This window comes from Nomascus leucogenys, chromosome 22a, assembly GCF_006542625.1.
Source record: "Nomascus leucogenys isolate Asia chromosome 22a, Asia_NLE_v1, whole genome shotgun sequence".
Classification (NCBI taxonomy): domain Eukaryota; kingdom Metazoa; phylum Chordata; class Mammalia; order Primates; family Hylobatidae; genus Nomascus; species Nomascus leucogenys.
In genome coordinates this window covers 105,774,557-105,793,802 of record NC_044402.1, presented here as the reverse complement: position 1 = coordinate 105,793,802, position 19,246 = coordinate 105,774,557, and the positions used below count along the sequence as shown (strand labels likewise).

The 19,246-nt window shown below is 39.0% G+C and overlaps 1 protein-coding gene across 1 annotated transcript in view; it reads right to left on the bottom strand.

Moving 5' to 3' along the window:
- PARD3B (par-3 family cell polarity regulator beta) overlaps nt 1-19,246 on the bottom strand; it is a 1,081,037-nt gene that overhangs the window by 321,230 nt on the left and 740,561 nt on the right. Inside the window, exons 17-18 of the mRNA XM_030803127.1 lie at nt 10,103-10,309; nt 9,139-9,376 (exon numbers count right to left, since the gene is read on the bottom strand). Of these exons, the coding sequence (XP_030658987.1) occupies nt 9,139-9,376; nt 10,103-10,309 (445 nt within the window). The remainder of the gene's footprint in view (nt 1-9,138; nt 9,377-10,102; nt 10,310-19,246) is intronic.

Below are 19,246 nucleotides of genomic sequence, written 5' to 3'. Positions count from 1 at the left end.
GGAGGTTGCAGTGAGCCGTGATCACACCACTGCACTCCAGCCTGGATGACAGAGTGAGACTCTGTCTCAAAAAAAAAAAAAAAAAAAAAAAAAAAAAAAAAAAAAAAAGAAAGAAAGAAAGGAAGAAATACTATTCAGCCATTAAAAAGTAGAAAATCTTGTCATTTGCAGCAGCATGGATGAACCTGGGGGACATTATGTTAAGTGAAATAAGCCAGACACAGAAAGACAAATACCATATCACCTCACTTATATGTAAGGTGTATAAAGGTCGAACTCATGGAAAGAGAGAATAGAATGATGGTCACCAGAGGCTAAGCTATGGAGGGGTTGAAGAAATGTTGGTCAAAGGATGCAAACTTTCAGCTAGACAGGAGGAATAAATTTAAGCAATCTATTATTCACCACGGTGACTACAGTTAAAAACAATATGTCTTGTACTTGAAACTTGCTAAAAGAGTAGATTTCCCAGCACTTTGGGAGGCCGAGGCGGGTGGATCATGAGGTCAGGAGATCAAGACCATCCTGGCTAACATGGTGAAACCCTGTCTCTACTAAAAAAAATACAAAAAATTAGCTGGGCGTGGTAGCGGATGCCTGTAGTCCCAGCTATTTGGGAGGCTGAGGCAGGAGAATGGTGTGAACCCAGGAGGTGGAGCTTGCAGTGAGCCAAGATCATGCCACTGCACTCCAGCCTGAGTGACACAGCGAGACTCCGTCTCAAAAACAAAACAAAACAAAACAAAACAAAAGAGTAGATTTTAAGTGTTCTCACCACGAAAGAAAAAAGTATGTGAGGTAATGTATATGTTAGCTTATTTTAGCCATTCCACATTGTATATATATATTAAAACATCATGTTGTATACCATAAGTATAGACAGTTTTTAACTTTCCAATTAAAAATAGATGATAGATAGATAGGTAGATAGATAGATAGATAGATAAATAGATCGATAGATAGAAAAGAAGAAGTAATGTCTATCAAGTCAGGCACTATACTGACAGCTTTGCTTACCTAAACCGTTTAACTTAAATTTTACAACAACCTGGACAGGATAGTTTGTTGATGAGGTTAGTTTCTTGATGAGGAGGTGACTGAAACTCAAAGGGACTTGTGAAGGCTGCAGAGCTTGTAAGGGACAGATTTTTAATTAGGTTCAGCATTAATTTGGTGGTAGTGAAGGCCACAGAGCTTCTAAGGGACATATTTTTAACTAGGTTCAGTGTTAATTTGGCTAATTTGGTGGTGTGTTGTTTGTGGTGGTAGTGGTAGGTGTGATGTGTGTGTAGGAGTGTTCTTTTTAAAATAATTCACAGCAGGATGTCTTTATATAGAATTTCACTAGTTTAAATAAAATAGTATATTTTAGAATAAAATGAAGTAAACATATATGCCTTAAAATCTGCAAAGCTTAGGAACAAAAAGTTGATGCCTCTAGATTGTTAAAAATACCTTTGCCTTAAGGGTTCATGATTTAGCTTTGTCTGATGCTCCACTATGTAACCGAACTAGTCTATCTTTGAGGTATGCTTGCATTATCTGAGTTGAGAAGAAATAAAGAATATCCAGCTGATGGGGTAGGAGGAACAGAGTTGATCCAATCACCTGTAAACCAAGTTCACCATTTACATTAATGCCCACCTGTCTTAGAATGTGTACTACAGGTATCCTAGGGCTTTGTGTACTAAAACAGACACAGTTTGGGTTAGTTTTTTGTTATAGCTCTATGTGGAGTTGGTTTAAAAATAACCTTCCCATACTTATATGTTGCAAAAAAGAAAACAAAAGCAGGCATAAAGTGATTTGGCTTTAGTACCATAGTGTGCTAAATTCTGATAACGTATCTGCTGAAAATTCAGTGTAGCTTGGGCAGTGTGCAGTGTGCACTCGATTCTGCTGTTAGACTGTCACCAAAGGTGGGATGACACCATTCTTTCTGCTTTACCTTTTTCATAGCACCTACTACAATTTGGAATCATATCAATTATTTTGGATTAATTTATTCTCTCCCCTTCACTGGAATGTAAATTCCGTGAGAGCCGTGGCCTGGATGTCTTGCTTGACACCATGTAAATTGACCATTGATTCCCACAAGCTGATGGGGTACTGGGTTGTCCCTGAAATATCTAGTGAATATCCCCTTCACTACCTGGGTAATCCACTGTTACAAATAGTTTACATGTTTATGTAATATTTTGCTTGTTTTTTTTTTTTTTTTTTTTTTTTTTGAGACGGAGCCTCGCTCTCACCCAGGCTGGAGTGCAGTGGTGCAATCTCAGCTCACTGCAAGCTCCGCCTCCCAGGTTCACGTCATTCTTCTGGCTCAGCCTCCTGAGTAGCCGGGACTACAGGCACCCGCCACCACGCCCGGCTAATTTTTTGTATTTTTTAGTAGAGACGGGGTTTCACCATGTTAGCCAGGATGGTCTCGATCTCCTGACCTCATGATCCGCCGGCCTCGGCCTCCCAAAGTGCTGGGATTACAGGCGTGAGCCACCGTGCCTGGCCGCTTGTTTTTGTTTTAATCTCACCACAATGAACTCAAAAGTCTTTTATCCTTCCTTCCTTTATTAAGACAGGAAAAGTGCTGTTAAAGCAGGACTTGGTTGCTGTGTGTCAAGTGCCCAGAACAGTGCCTGATACAAAATAGGGCTTTAATAAATTAATTGATAGGTTTAATTATTGATTACAATAAAATAGATATAGCATAAAAATAATTATGAATGTGCTTGGCAAAGACAAGGCTTTCAATAAATGTTACTAATCAAATGATACGGGCAAACACATTGTAAGGGCAAAGATGAAGTTCCTATTGGCAGGGTTTGTACTTGGTTCTTAATTAGTCTAGTAAAAAGGAGTTTTCAAGGCATAATTCCTTTTAGGATCAAATTTTATAAAAGTTGTAGAAAAAGGAATCTGAACCATATCAAACCTTTCCATTCAGTGTCCAAAATAAGTTGACAGTTCAAAGGTTTTTGAAGTGAGTGGCCTATAATATCAAAAAGAGACAACAGCAGCTATTGTATAAAAAGAAATGGATTTGAACATAAATCTATGACAGAATTTAGTTTAAGTAACATAAGGATTGACAGGGTTATTAAGTAAGAAATCAGAAACTAAACTCTGGGTTTTCCACTTTAGACAAGGTAAAATTTTCTTTGTCAAAGGATATTTCTCTTTGGCTCCTAGAAAAATCTGCTAGGCCCCAGGAAGGTGGCCTAGGACTGACAGCAATGGGCTTGTCTTTTAAAGGAGCTGGAGCTTCACCCTTTGGCTGAAAGGGGCTATGAACAGTCTTTCTGCAGGTTAGTGCCATAAACAGCACAATGTGTATGGAACTCAAACACATAATGAAAAAATTTAAGCACAGTGCATACAGAGAAACTACAAAATTGGTAGGCTCTTGAGCTGCATATTTTTCCACAATAATAATAATTCATGGCCTATATAAGAACCACACTTGAATCATGCAAGGAGATAATTCTGAAATCAACAAAGTATAAGCATATTGGAATTAGACAACATGTATAAAGATATTAATTAAAGATCTCCTCCGTAATTTTTTCAAAAGGATCAAGAGTAGGTTAAATTAAGAAGTAAGCTAAACTATGCCACTACATATTATTGACACAGATGATGGACCAGCTAATATCAGAAAAGTGCAAACACTTAGCTTTTCACAAACAAGAACAAGAACACCACTAAGGCATTCACACTTTCATGATGCCAGCCTTGGTGAGGAAAGGGAGGCAAGATTTAAATCTTCATTCACCCCCTTGGCCAGGTGCCATTCTACATGGTATAACTGCACGACCCATCCCAAAGCCCTATCTTCAGGAGAGCGTCTGAGAAACGCAGATAACGGAAAAAATAATACATATTTAAAACACACATCTAACTCCGAGAGAACCTTAAAGCGATCAATCTTTTTTTTAAATAAGAAAGAAACTAAGTCAATAGCATCTGAGCAACAGATGAGAATTAAAGCAAAATCTGTTGGCTAATGGTAACAGCTTTGTGTTCTTTGTTGCTGAAAATGTGCATGTAGCAGTAACTCCAATATGCTCACAAACTCACATGCAAAAGGCTATGGAAAACAGTTGCTATTTTTACACGGAAGATAAAATCAAACACCACCTTTCAGATCTTAATTTTGCTAAAATCATGGAAAGAAACAAAGCCCACGGTGCTAAATGTCTAAAAAATCCAGGACCTGTGATTTCTACTATATGAAAATACAGAATATATTGGACAATAAAAGGGAAGAACCAGCACTGTATTATGGGCAATGAAGTACGAACCTGCCAAATCAAATCATCTGAAATAAAATATAAAGTTAAGGTTTAATTTAGTAATATTCTAGAAAATGGGATATGTGAAGCTCTAACAGTTTTTATATTTATAGACTACTTTGGTTAAATCTTTTAATAGTGTTTTTTGTTAACACCTTAAAGAAAAAACTTTTCCTTATACATTACTATGATATTATAAAAGTAGTAAAAATAATTATGATGATAACTATATTAGTTTTCGATTTGATGCTGTAAGAAATTACAACAAACAGTGGTTCAAAGAACACAACAGGGCTAAAACCAAGGGGTTCAAAGAGTTGTTAGGCTGCATTCCTTTCTAGTGCTCCCCAGAAAGAATCCATTTCCTCGCCCTTTCTAGCTTCTAGAAGCTGCCCACATTCCTTGGCTCATGGTCACCTCCCTCCATCTTGAAAGCTGGCAGCACTACATTTCTCTGCACCTCACTTCCACAGTCACCTTTTCTTCTTTTACTTTTAAGGCCCCTTGTGATTACATTGGGTATATTGGGGAAAATGCAGGATAATCACCTTATGTTCAGGTCAGCTGATCAACAATCTTAATTCCATCCACAACCTTAATTTCCCTTTGTTATGTAACAAAATATTTACACAAGTACTGGGGGTTGGGATGTAGACACCTTCAGAGGTCATTATTATGTTTACTACAATAATTAACATTTATTGAATGTTTATTGCTTGCCAGGCACAGGTCTAACCATGTTACATCTAATAAAATATAATTCTCATAAAAATGATAATTCTATTACACTTCTCATGTGTCAGATGAAGAAACTGAGACAAAAGAAGTTAAAGAACTTGCTCAGTGTTATGGAAGTGAAAATTAGAGAAGCCAGGATTGAACTCAGAAAGTCTGTAGGCAGAGCCTGTAATTTTCACCTCTCAACTCCATCCCTTCAAAGACAAAATTCTTATCTAAATATATTTCAATTACATGTTGTCATTATCATCAAGATGGTTAACTCACAGTTCATAAATTCTGGCCATCCTAATAATTATCTAGAATATGGGCAAGTTTAAAATTCAAAATGGCAACTGGAAGGACAGAGTCTACAGAGGCCATCAGGACAAATGTCTATGGGGACATCTGTCCCAATCTGGAATTTACTAGATTATAGATCATATGCAATAAAATGTATGGGAGGCCATTATTTGAGCTCCTGCACTAGGCCACAACAGACCAGATCAAACCAGAATGGAGTCACTCATGCTACATGCCACATAATCAAACTGAACTTAGAAATGGGTCAGTTTCCCAAAATATAGGAGATTCCCAGCAACTAATCAAAGGAGGACCAGTGATATGAACTGGAATGATAAAGTCCCTCTACTTTAACCCTATAAGGAATGTAATTTGGAAATGAGCAATCCTTTTATGGTTCCTTGTTTCTGCTTTCTTCAGTCTTTTTCTGCCTATGAAGCTCACACCTTCTGCTCATCTAACTCAAATGCCCTTCTATTCTGGAGATGGGATGTGGACCAATTTATGAATCACTAATAAAAGCCAATTCAATTGTTAGAACTCAATTTGCTGAAACTTTGTTCTTTTTAATTTTAATTTTTTGAGATGTGGTCTTACTCTGTTGCCCAGGCTGGAGTCCAGTGAAGGGATCATGGTTCCCTGTATCCTCTACCTGCCAGGCTAAGTCAATCCTCCCACCTCAGCCTCCTGAGTAGCTGGGACTATAGGCACATGCCACCAGGCCCAGCTAATTCGTGGGTTTTTTTTTTTCCTTTTTTTATGGAAATGGGTTTTTGCCATGTTGTTCAGGCTTTCTGATAACTCCTGGGATCAAGTGATATGCCCACCTCAGCCTCTCAAAGTGCTGGGATTACATGCCTGAGCCACTATGCCTAGCTGAAATTTTTTTTTTTTTTTTTTTTTTTTTTTTTGAGATGGAGTTTTGCTCTTGTTGCCCAGGCTGGAGTACAATGGTGCAATCTTGGCTCACCACAACTTCTGCCTCCCAGGTTCAAGTGATTCTCTTGCCTCAGCCTCCCGAGTAGCTGGGATTATAGGCATGCACCACCACACCTGGCTAATTTTGTATTTTTAATAGAGAAGGGGTTTGTCCATGTTAGTCAGGCTGGTCTCAAACCCCTGACCTCAGGTGATCCGCCCGCCTCGGCCTCCCAAAGTGCTGGGATTACAGGCATGCGCCACTATGCCTGGCTGAAATTTTGTTTTTTAATAGTTAGATAGCTATCATGACATCAGGCCTGCTGGGGTAACCTCAGCCCAGGTGATAGCAGGACCGCAGCAAGTCTTGTCATAACACATCCAGGGGCAACATCACTCCCAAGATTCTGAGCATGAGGAACCTTGCTTAGCATTTCATGAGCACTGGAAATGTAATGGGAAGGCTCACTGCTGTGAGGATTATTTGTATTCCCTAAATGTCACTTATATATGGAATGATGGAACTTTCCTTTCTATGTGGAAATTTCAGTTGACAATCACAAAATGAGAACAATTGGCAATAAATACACCCAGCATTCTTACATGAGATATCTCCTAAGGGTTTCATAAGAGGTGGCCAAACTGGCCCCTAAACCATCATGTCCCATCATTCACCTTCAGCCCATAGAAGTATAGTGATCAACTGATTTGAAAAGAAATTATAGGAGTAAAGACAGTAATAGAAAGGGGTACTTCTGCCTCTAACACCCAACAAAATAAGTAAGGGGGCTACAAGAAAACCCCTCAGGGAATTTGGAGGTAATTGTAAAACAGGAGATTGTCACCCCACTTCCTACCTGTTTATTCTGTGACTTGCAAAAATTGACGCCCTCCTCCCTTCCCCATGCATGACAGCATTCCTGGGAGAGTCTGACGTGTGCTTCTGGAGTGGGGAGGCCCAGAGCTGGTGTGGGACATGCTGGAGAAGTCTGAAGATGCAAGGCTGGTTAGAACATCTCTATGGCGGGGTGAGGAGGAGCGGTACAGTGGGAACAAGCTGTACTTGCATCATTTGGAGGGTAGGAGATCAGGAACTCTAGTAAGCCAGGTAGATGCTGTGGCTGTAAGTTAAGCTAGAGCTGTCTCAAACTGGCACTGTCCAAGAAGTCTACCAACTGGGGTAAGGAGACTCAGAGGTACATGTCTGAGGTCAGAGGCTTAGGGGAATAGGTCAGTGGGCAAATGACCTACATTAGTGACTGGTATAGTAAGGAGCACTCTAAAAAATCCACAAAGATAGTCACAAAAGTTCCTTGATGGCCAGATTATACCAGATAATTCCAGTTAAGTAAAATTCTATCCTATTGAATCTTGTCTTTGTCTCCTGGTTCCAAAGACTGAGAAATAGGAGAAGGTGGAATCCTGCCTCTCACCATACCATAGGATGCTCCTTGTGGTTCAGGTCCAACAGGCAGAAAGGAAGAAAGGTTTCATTTATATCGGATTGAACATTTTAGCCCCCGACAAACAAGTTACTTTTTTTTTTTTTTTACCCAAAAGTGTATCACCCAGAAAGCTATCAGCCAGAAAGCTGAGATGTCAGGGTGTGGAGAAGGCAGCCTCAACAGTGCATACTTGAAGGGGAGAGAAGAAACAAAGCTGTTTTCTGACTGTGCCATGTTGAGCCCTGTCTAGTCAATGAATGCATAGCATATGAAATCATATCTCACAACTGTGCTGGGTCAGTAGAGCAAGTATGCTGGCCTCATTTTAAAAGTAAGGAAAGTAAGGCTCAGGGAAGCTAAGCAATGTGTGTGAAGCCCCATTGCTCATGTGTGGAGAGTCATGGATCCAGACTGGGACATCGGAGCCCAGACCCAGTGACATCTCCCCTGTATCACAGTGCCTCTGGAGGTGACAAATGATGTGCCCAGAGGCCCGGCCACTGCACACCTAGAGTCACAGAGGGATGAGGTTCATCTACCCTGACTCCCCTGCTTCAAAAGAGGTATTCCAGAGGTAACATGTAGGGCTTCCCCACTTCTCACTTTCCCTGTGGTGCCAGAGGAAGTATTTATTTTCATAACACATTGGTACAAAGGACTGCAGGCATTGTCCATGCCTCTACTAAGCACTGGCCTTTCTTTTATGGTCCAATCATAGCTCTCTGCAGCCTTGAATTACTGGGCTCAAGCCACACTCTGGCCTCAGCCGCCTGAGTACTTGGGACTACAGGCATGCACCACTGTGCTCGGCTAATTTTTTTTTTTTTTCTTAGCAATAGGGTCTCCTGCCTGTAACCCCAGCACTTTGGGAGGCCAAGGCAGATCACTTGAGGTCAGGAGTTCAAGACTCCTGGCCAACATGGCAAAACTCCACTCTACTAAAAATACAAAAATGAGCTGGGTGTTGTGGTGTGCGCCTATAGTCCCAGCTATTTGGGAGGCTGAAGCAGGAGAATCACTTGAACCCAGCAGGTGGAGGTGGCAGTGAGCTGAGATCGTGTGACTGTACTCCAGCCTGGGCGACAAAGCAAGACTGTCTAAAAAAAAAAAAAAAAAAAAAAAAAGAAATAGGGTCTCCCTACATTGCCCAGGCTGGTCTTGAACTCTTGGGCTCAAGCAATCCTCCCAGCCTCCCAAAGTACTGAGATTACAGGCATGAGCCACCGTGCCTGGCATAGTGTCGACCTTTCTTTGACAACAAACTTAAGACAGTGTCCTGTAAGCTTCCCCAAAAAGCTCCTCTACCTCTGCAGAAAGAGAACGAGCACAGAGTTGAGAGCTGTGTGCATGTAGCTGAAGATGAGGAAAAGCGTGCATTTTGTTTTTAGTACAGACACAGGAGTGATTTCACCAGGAGAGACAAAATGAGAACCAACTCTGCCTTCAAAGCAGGCCCATACCTCAGCATGGCGCCGAAGCCCTTCTTCTTTATTTTCCTTTCTGGATCTTCATTCTCTTCTTTGCGCTTTTTCTCCTTGACTTTCAATTTGCCCTTTTCCTTTTTCTTCTCCTTCTCTTTCGTTTTTTTGACTTTCCTGGCTTTATTTTCCATGTCCTCTAGCTCCAAGTTCCCCTGAGGAGCAGATTCACAATTCAGAGCTCCTTGGCCAGAGTGAGAGCTCTTATCAGACAGACCGTCTGTACAGAGAAAAAATAATCAATACCCATGGTCAGGGGCACACGCAGTTAGCATATAGAGAAACGCTAACATGTAAAATGCAAAAGAATGAATAACAGCACTCTGGAGTTCTACCCTTCCATGTGGTTACTTGCGCCCTTTGAAGATCTGAATGCCTAAATCTGGTTACTTCGAGCAAGATTTGATGCTGGGAGTGGGGACGACCGGTTGCTTAGCTGGTAGTATGACAGGCTTGATATGTGTTCAAGCACTAATCTCTCTGAAAGCTAGCTTGTTAACCTTGATCAGCTCCGAAAGCCTGCATGCTGGGAAACACAGGATGAGGAGAGAGTTTTGAGTACAAAATATCCCAACTGCTTCTACCTAATTAATGCAGTCGGAGTCCTTGGATTGATGCTGCCTCTAATGACTCCAATGAGAATGTCAAGAAATGCATACTTAGTGCTCCTACCCTAAGGGTAAATGACAGTTGGTCCTTGTAGAAAAGTGAAGGAGAACATTTCTTTAGCTTTGCACTGTAAAATAAATTGCATACTGCGTTCTCCAATTGCATGTTCATTAAGCCAAAGGGCAAAACATATCAGGAAAATGAATTACTTTTAATATCAAAAATATAATTGTGATCCTTAAATCTTTTTTTTTCTGTAGTTAAGCATACATTCTTGCCCATGATTGGTAGATAATAATGAGATGAAGAAGCCATTTAAGGAAGCATATTGTCCTACCAGCTTCTATTTCTTCGGGTCCATCGTAGGATTTGTCAATGGCTGCTCTAAAGCTCTCATTGCAGCCTCGGCCTCGAACCATGTGCGGCCGGGGCCTGTGAAAGGGAAGGTCATTCTTCCGGACCTCGGCCACTGCAGTCTGCAGACTCTCCAAAGAACTGGACTTTTTCAAACCCAGAGTTGGACCAAAATCTTTGCTTGGAGATTCTGGAAAAGAAAGGGCAAAAGGTCACCCCTCTTCTAATGGGGCAGTGTGGTGTAATGCTATTGTTCTAAGAATATTTCTGTCTGGACATCCCAAAAAAGGGGTGTTAAGTGGGTGGCAGTTGGGGTTATACTCCAGCTTTGCCACCTTTTGTGACCTTGAACAAGTGGTTTGACTTCTCTGAGCCTCCGTTTCCTTTTCTAAAGCTGTGATAAAATTTAATATGACTATACGTACATTTCCCTCTATGCAGAAGTGTATATGCATGTGTGTCTGTAGGCATATACACACACACCTATGAATTTGAAAGGTTGTAGCTATTTATAGAGACTACGTATGTGAATGAGAGTGATTTCATATATGTGAGAATACCCACATACACACATGCATACTTACAGACACACGCACAAACATACCGAGCACCCAACATGATGAGAGTTTCTCTTCCAGTATCGTCCTAGCACTCCCACACCTGACGGCTTTTATCATTGCCATGGTTGCTCATATGATTAGTAAGGAACATAGTGGGCATGGAAATAAAAGAACATTGAAGTGACTGTGATCTTTCTAATTAAACACTTTACCTTACCCTACTGGCTATTAATGTATGGTAACTGCAATTTATTTGATCAATCAATCAATCAAGCAAAGCAAGAAAGAAAACAACTTTTCTGTGTCGATGCTCTTGTTCTGAATGTATTCCTATTTGGGTATCTAGAAAAGGGGCAACCTTTTAATGCAATATAAAATTATAAAACAGAAAATATAGAGCACAACTGCATTTGAATCATCGCTTTTCTGGTATATAATGTTTTTCATTTGTGCGGTTTGCCTTGCCCTCTACCTGCCCCCTCCCACTCCATTCCTTGACCTCCATTCCCACCCCCAGCTAGTCTCTCAATTATCAATAACAGGATTAGGTTATATAAATATTAGCAGCACAAGGATTATCTTTAAGATGGAAGGAATTCTATCAGGGCTCTTGTCTCTACAGTCAAAGCTTTTCCACCAGGACCACAGCTCATGTTCCTTTCCAGTTACGAAGGAGACTACTGTCATGAAGTCTGCTTGCATTTCTGGGAAAAAACGACTGTGTCATTTATCAATAGACAGAGTACCTGTTAAGAATTATGTATGTAAAGTACCTACTTCAATGTCTAGCACCAGCAAGGCTCAATAAACGGTACTACCTTTCATTACTGTCATCACTATTTTTGCTTCTATTATCACTGCCACTATGAACACTGCTACTAGCAGCTGCACACAGCATTAAGGAATACAAAAGAAGTACAACAAAGCCCTCATGTATATATATACCCATGTGAAGTGAAATAGCAATACACACCTTTTCCTATGATCCGAACATGTTAAACATAGTCAACATAATGACAATAATCCTAATAGCTAATAATGCATGGAGTGCTTAGTCTGTGTTAAGCACTATTCTAAATGCCTCACCCACAGTAACTTACTATAAACCTTATAGTTGTGCTACTGGTACTACATTTAGCCCCATTTTACAGATTCAGAAATTGAGGCACATAGCATTGACATAACTTGTCTAAAGTTAAATACTTAATAAGCATCCAGACCAGGAGCTGGGCCGAGGCAGCCTAGTTCCAACTTTTCCGCTGTGTACCATGTACTTTACTGTCTAAAGATGTTATTTGCTCTGCACCCTCTATTTGATTATGGTCAAACAACTTAAACTGCCCTACATTGTCCTCATTTCTAAAATAAGAATATTAGGCTAGATTAACCCTGAAGCCTCGTCAAGTAGGCAAATTGCAAAAATTGGATGTTGCGTTAGTTTCATCATTAACTTACACGAGACAACTTTGCACTTTGAACAATATACAGGATGACAATAAACACTGCATTTTGTAAACCCTACTGGCTATTAATGTAGGGTCAGTGCAATTCAATATTCAGTAAATTCAACAGAGTATATTCAATAAATGCAACAGAGATAAGACTAAGCAAAAAACAAAATACAAGAAATGTCAGGGACAAATTTCAGGTGTTACTTGCAAGTCATAAATACTGAGGATATGTTACTATTAAATCCAGAAAGAGGCATATTTTTTATATTCCCAGGAAGGAAGATAAGTTGAAGAAACAGAAATTGAAAAAGATCATTTCTGACAAGAAAACAAAAGGCATCACAGAGGTTTGGGGGTATAGAAGCAATAGTAAAAGCTTTGGAGTTTACAGAAAATATTTTATAATATCAGCCCCTAGGGATGTCTGACATGAAGTTTGGTGAAATCATGAAGATGAAAACTATCCAAGAAACCCCTGATCCTCTGTCAGCAATAGTAACCATCCTTTATTTATTAATTGCCATTCAGGAGATTACATTAGAGCCCAGACTGTAAGCATTCACGTCAACCTTTAGCAATAAATTCCAGGGAACATGAAAGTGAATAAATCGTCCAAGATAGAAGGCACGTTATCTAAAAGGAGCTCATGTGAAGCTCAGCAAGAAGTCATAGCTAAGAAGAAACAAATAACACTGTTCCTCATTCTAAGCAAACTGAACATTAAGGATTCATGGATTTTGCAAGATTAATAGAGTTGGCAATTAATTCACTCTATATAAATAGAAGTTACAAAGTAGAAGTACTAACTGATGTTGGGCAATATTACAACCTAGCTCTATTGGATGTAATACATGGTAATATTAAAAGCAAACGTTGGTTGAGTCCTTAGGTTGTAAATGTAGACTCTGGAGTTTTCAGGATTGGAATAAAAATTCTATTTATTCCTGGAGAATGCACAGAATGTAGCTGTAGAGTAGGGACTCATGTTAGAGAAGAGAACCAAAATCAGGAAAGTCCTTATAAGGATTTACAGGTACAGTGAACTGACTGAACTGGGGGCTCTGACAAGGACCTTCTCCAGGGATCCCCATGTCTTCCATATGTTTGAGGGCTCCTACAGAAGGTCAAGGTTACCTGCCGTGGAAGGGATTATAATGTCAATTGACAGGCATCAGTGTTAAATTCCAACAAAACACTTGGAATAAAATACCCTCCCTGTAAAGATTGTGTGGAGTACAATAAATTGCCACATTCAATCCCTCTTCCCTACTCCTACTCTCACCAATTTCAGTTTAGGTTGATGGTGCATAGAAAATTTTACAGCTTTTAAAATGAGAAGATTCACTGTCTATGTCTAGCCTCACCATTTACGCAAATCACATTTTTTGTCCTAGGCTTTCACTAAAAGCAGGGGTCTCAAGAAGAGGTCTCTTTCGAGTGAGTAATTTATCGAAATCAAAACCTCAGCCATTTGATCCCATTGAAGTTATCCTAAAATATGATGACTCTTCATATTTTCATCTATAGCTGATGCGATATTGGTTGTGGCTTCTATGTCCATGTTCTTTAAGATCAAGAAGAACGGATCCTCCCCTCACAAACACGAGTTCAACATACACAAGATTCATGAAACAGATGACACACAATTACCAAGGGTGCTAAAAGAAGGATCTCACATAAAAATTATTCTCAAGGTGGTATAATAAAAACATTCCTAATGTCAGGTGCCAAATTTTCTCTTAAAATTATGGCGTCATAAAAAAATGCCACAATTTTTTTTTTTAAAAAAAGATGTTACAGCACTTTTAAAGATTCCATCTGCTTCCAAATGAAGGATTGACTTGACATGGTCCTATATAGAGTAGAGGGAAATTTCAGGGTCATGTCTTCTGCACAGATCAATCCTCAGATACATCCCCTACTACCCTCCATTCCCCAAAATACAGCGTTATGAAAAGAATGAACACACACACACACACACACTCCAAGACTAAAGAGTTAAAGAAGCTGTGCCAGGCAAAATGCCCATGTGTCCTGTAGGCATAAAAAGGGTGGCAAGAGGCCCATGAGAGAGCTACCACCTAGTTGGAGAGGTGCCACTATGAAACTGATTCTTAAGATGCTGAGAAACCACTGTCCCAGCCTTCAAGGCATTATAGAAAGCCTCACTTCAACATGTTATGAAACAGAAGGTCCTTCCTGGAGGATAGTTTGGATGTGGACCTCAGTTTCTCTGACTCAGTCTTGGATTCCTGCCCTTGCCTTACAGCTGAGCACTGCTGTTGCTTCTCCACAAGCAGATGATTTGAATAATTGAGAATAAAACTGTCTAGAGGGTAGTGGTTAATACTGAAGGATTAAAAGGAGGCTGTAGGATATCCAAACATTCCCTGCTCTGCTAATTACTTCTTGAGTTAATAACCTTCTTGTGCCTCAGTTCCCTCAGCTATCATATTGAGGATAAGAAAAGCATAGAAGGGTGCCCAGCACATCGTGAGTGCTCATAAAGCAATGGTGATCATTACTGTCACAGTCACTTTTGCACCACCTCTAAACATTTCAATGAGGGAAATCTTAGATTTGGTTCAATCCATCATTGAATTCTTAAATATGGTCGTGCGTTCTACAAACAGCTAAAAAGGACTTCATAAAAACTGCTTTCCCTTTTTATTGAAAAAGGGAAACAACTCCTTAAATTTTTTTAAAACACTTAAACTCCTTAAATTGTTTTTTCAAACAATGCCTTACATTTCTTCTTTTGACACAGGTATATAGATGTTCATCTGCTCATCACATATAGAGGCTATTGTGATAAGACAGATTAATAGTGGAGTCTTAGTTGACCTTCTCCTTAGGCTATAATCACCTAATTAGTCTGAGATTTAACTGGCAATGTTTGAACTTCCCACTTTAGCATTAAAAATCTCACAATAAAAGAATGCCTTATTCCAGAAGACCAGTAATTGGATCTTCCATTATTGATGAAATTGCTTCCAATACATCCATATTAAAAAATGAGAAATTATTTTAGGGCAGATATTCACTTCCAGATACATGGCAAGTTTTTCTCCCAGCTAGAGCTTTGTAATTAACAAATAGTTATGATAAATTAACAATAAATAATGTATTAATTTGTACATTTCAATAACATCAATGGCCCTCAAGGCACTTAGTGAAAATTAATTAAGTTACAGTCCTTCCTTCTAAAATAAAGGGATTGTTTCCCATCATAAATTAGGGATCAAGATTATTATAATGCCATCCAGGGGTCACAGCATGAGACCTGGGAAGGCTGAGAATTTGTCAAGATAGCTTGCTTTTATTATCAATTTGGCCTTGCCTTATTATGAGCAGTCAACTTGGACAAACACAATAGAAATACCTTTCCTGCTGCGTGGGGAGTTGTGATGTGAAATTAATAAATGTAAAACTCTTTGAATACAAAATTATTGTAAATTCCAAGTAGGAGTTACGATACCACTTTATTCTCCCACATATTTCACTTTGTCTTTTCATTTTAGATTACATTTTCTGAAAATTTTCTGTTTGATTTTTTAAGTAGATTTCCTAGAGGCAAAATGTCTTATATGCTTTACTTGATATCATTGCAAATTCATTAGCCTTTAAAAAATTCTCCGTAATATCCAAATGTATAATTTCCCAAGTTATGTTATCTGTGTTAACTGTGTTCATAATGGGTCTAATTACCTTCTTGCCTATCACAGTGTTCCAAATATTGATCATCATTCCAAGCTTATCACAGTGCCCTGTTTCCTATTCATTACCATAGGGCATAATGCAATTTGGCTTTACATTATCTGCTGTCATTTGGGTCTCAGTTCTTTTACTGGCAATTTCCAAGTTCTCCAAGAGTGGAAAGTTCTTTTAAGTCTCACAAATCCCAGGGTCTTTTATCGTTTCCTGAAATTCACATCAAAATGTTCAATAATGAACTTCTCATTAAGATTCATACATTTGCATAATCTCCCCTACCCTATCTCCAAATACTTTATTTTAAAGTGAAACTATCCAGAGAAAATATGGGAAGATCATGTGAACAAATAAATTCCTTGATTATGAGTATGGGCATGGCCCTTCAAGTGTGTTCAAATATTTGCCAAGTATTGCTATACACTTTAATTTTCTTTACTAAAAATTCCTTCTTTCACAAACAGTCAAAATTTTATGCCTTGTTTAGGTTTCTTTCCTGAACTCAGATTATGTCCCCAAAATGTAACAAATAGTGAATTCATTACCCCAAAAATATTCTCATGACATTTTTCTTTTTCTTTTTTCTTCTATCTTACAGATAGGAAAATATACTCCATGGTTCAACTTAGTGGTTAAACTATTTCTAAAAATACATATATAACCTTATCTGTGGGTAGATTCTGTTAGGGCAACTGAGGAACCCAGACAACACCATTCCCAGCATGCTGGTTTGTTTTAATCTTTTGTTTTCATTCTTTCCTCCCCTAGAAAGACTCTACTGGATTAAAAAAACAAAACAAACAAACAAAAAAACAAATAAAAAGCTGCATTCAAGAAAATAACTGAAAAATTAAGTACACAGCATTGGTCTCCAGAAGAGACATGTGGGTACTTATAGGAAAACACTACCTTTATTATTTAAATAAGTAGTAGAATACTCATTTGAGGGTCAAATAAATGGACCAGTGTGGGAAACTTTCCTACCTGTGATACAGGATCAAAAAATGTTACCTACCTTTCCTAGACTTATTGATTTTTGTATCCTCAGTACAGAGATCTACTGCACAAATATTTGTTGTAGGAAAAAAGGAACATGAAGGTAAAGGGTACTTACAACGCTGGGATGCCCCTTTTCTTCAGTGCTGTGAGACCGAACAAAGTTTTACATGGAGAAACAGTCCACAATTGCTTCACTTCCTCAAAGCCCACATACAGCTTCCTCTTCTTTGTTAATGCAACCCTTAGGTTCTTTTACATACTTTCAATGATTTAATAATTTCTGCCCTACCTATAATTATTCATTCATTTCTATATTTTGCCTTTCTTTTCATACTAGTTGTTCCTTTTGCTTAACTTATCTTTGTAATATTAACCTTTTCTGCCATTTCCACCTCATGTGTGCTTTAAATAGTCTTATTTTTACCTACTGCCAAGAACACCTTTATTTGCCTTCCAGCTCCTCCTTGTATATCTGGGTAACAGGCTTTATATACTAAACACAGACCACTGCAGTGATTTTTTTCCCTCTCTTTCCTTTTGACATTAACTCTTTGTATGTCTTGCTAAAACAGTAAATGTTTCTTCTGCTTTTGATTGTTGAGCGGTTTGTATGTTTATGTGGGTTGTATACGACAGTACTCTCAAAATAAGGCATAATATAAAGAATTTTAATGTTTCCTCAAAAACCATTAGCATAACATAAAAGGTCAAAGTTTGATTTCTTGGAAGGTACATACATGAATGTATCTTTACATATTGTATAGCCTGGGCACCTGTATTTTTTAAGGTTAAATGCTATTTTTATAATTTTTTTGTATTTTTCCCCTTTTTATACCTATCCGATTGTACTTGAAAAAAAAAGAGCATTTCAATTCTCAATTACTGAGTTATTTACAGAACTGATAGAAAGTGAGGTTTTTCAGTTTCATGTTCATATGAATAACAATTTCTTTATAAATATACTTTAAGCAAGGTTTCAATCTAACGTTAAAATGTCAGGCCAAAATCAAGTCAGCTGTTGACAATTATTTACTGGGTATTTTTTGTGGCTCATAACTGTGCTTGGTCCTAAGAGGAATGGAAGATAAATGTGACTATAACTAACATTTTCTGTGGCTTTATAGTTTACTAAATTTTTTTCCTGTACAAAGTGAAGTCTAATCACGCACAATTGATCTTACCCAAATTCAACTGTATGTTCCTGATGAGAGAAAACTAGAAAAAAAGGTGGGAGGATGGGCAGGATAAAATAACTTAATGAGAGCAATTTCACTTACCTTCCATCTCAATGACAGTGTGCCCTTGAGGGACTGTGTGTCTGGGAGGGAACAGGAGTTTGGAGAAATGAGTTGTTCTCTGCAGGTCTTTGCTTGCCTCTCTCATGCTGAGCATCCCACCACCCTGAGTATGATTCCTGTGTTTCAAGATTTATAGTTTTCATGTGTGCCTGAGTTAATGTGGTCTGCTATAACAAAAATACCATAGACTGGGTGGCTTATCAACAGTGGAATTTTCTCACAGTTCTGGAGGCTGGGAAGTTCAAGATCAAGGTGCTGACAGATTTGGTGTCTGGTGAGGGCCTGCGTCCTGGTCCATGAATGCCTGTGTACTCATTGTGTCCTCACAGGGTGGAAGGGGCAAGGGAACTCTCTGAGAGTCTTTTTTTTTTTTTTAAATAAGGAAACTAATCCCATTCATGAGGGCTCTACTACAGCTCTCTGCACCAGCAGAGATGGCATTGTGTGGATGCCACCAAAGTTGCTGCCTGTGCCCTTGGGAGGGGTAGCCTCTGTGACCCATGCTACACTGGGTCCCATTGGAGCTGTACCTGGGGTGTCCAAGGAATTTGACACTACAGCACAAGGAACAGAACTGGTGGTGTTTGGCTGCCATATGCAGCATGCACTGAGGTCCTGAGGGCACCAGCAGCCCTTCCTTTGACACCACTCTGTCATCAGGGCCCTTGCGCTCTGGGCCTGTTGGTAGGAAGGATTGTCCTGATGATCACTGAATTGCCTTCAGAGTCATTCCTCCATTGTCCTGGAGAATAGCTCCTGGCTTCTGCTGAGATGGCTGATCCATACTAATCTCCTTATCAAACAGTTGTTTGACCACATCCTTAGTATTCTTTCCCAAACAGGCTTTTTCAGACTTTTCAATATGGATAGGCTGAGAATTACCTAAATCTTTAAGCTCTTCTTCCTTTTTGACGGGCAATTCCATCTTTAAGTCACTTTTCTCATCTTGAATTTTACTATAAGCAGTCAGAAAAAGCCAGGCTGTGCCTACAGGTTCAAACAAACTATCTACAATTACATTAATTAAATATGCTATCTGGATTTTAGAGAAATCAGAGAAATTTGCTTACAAATAGCTTCAGCTAAATACTCAATTTCATCACTTACA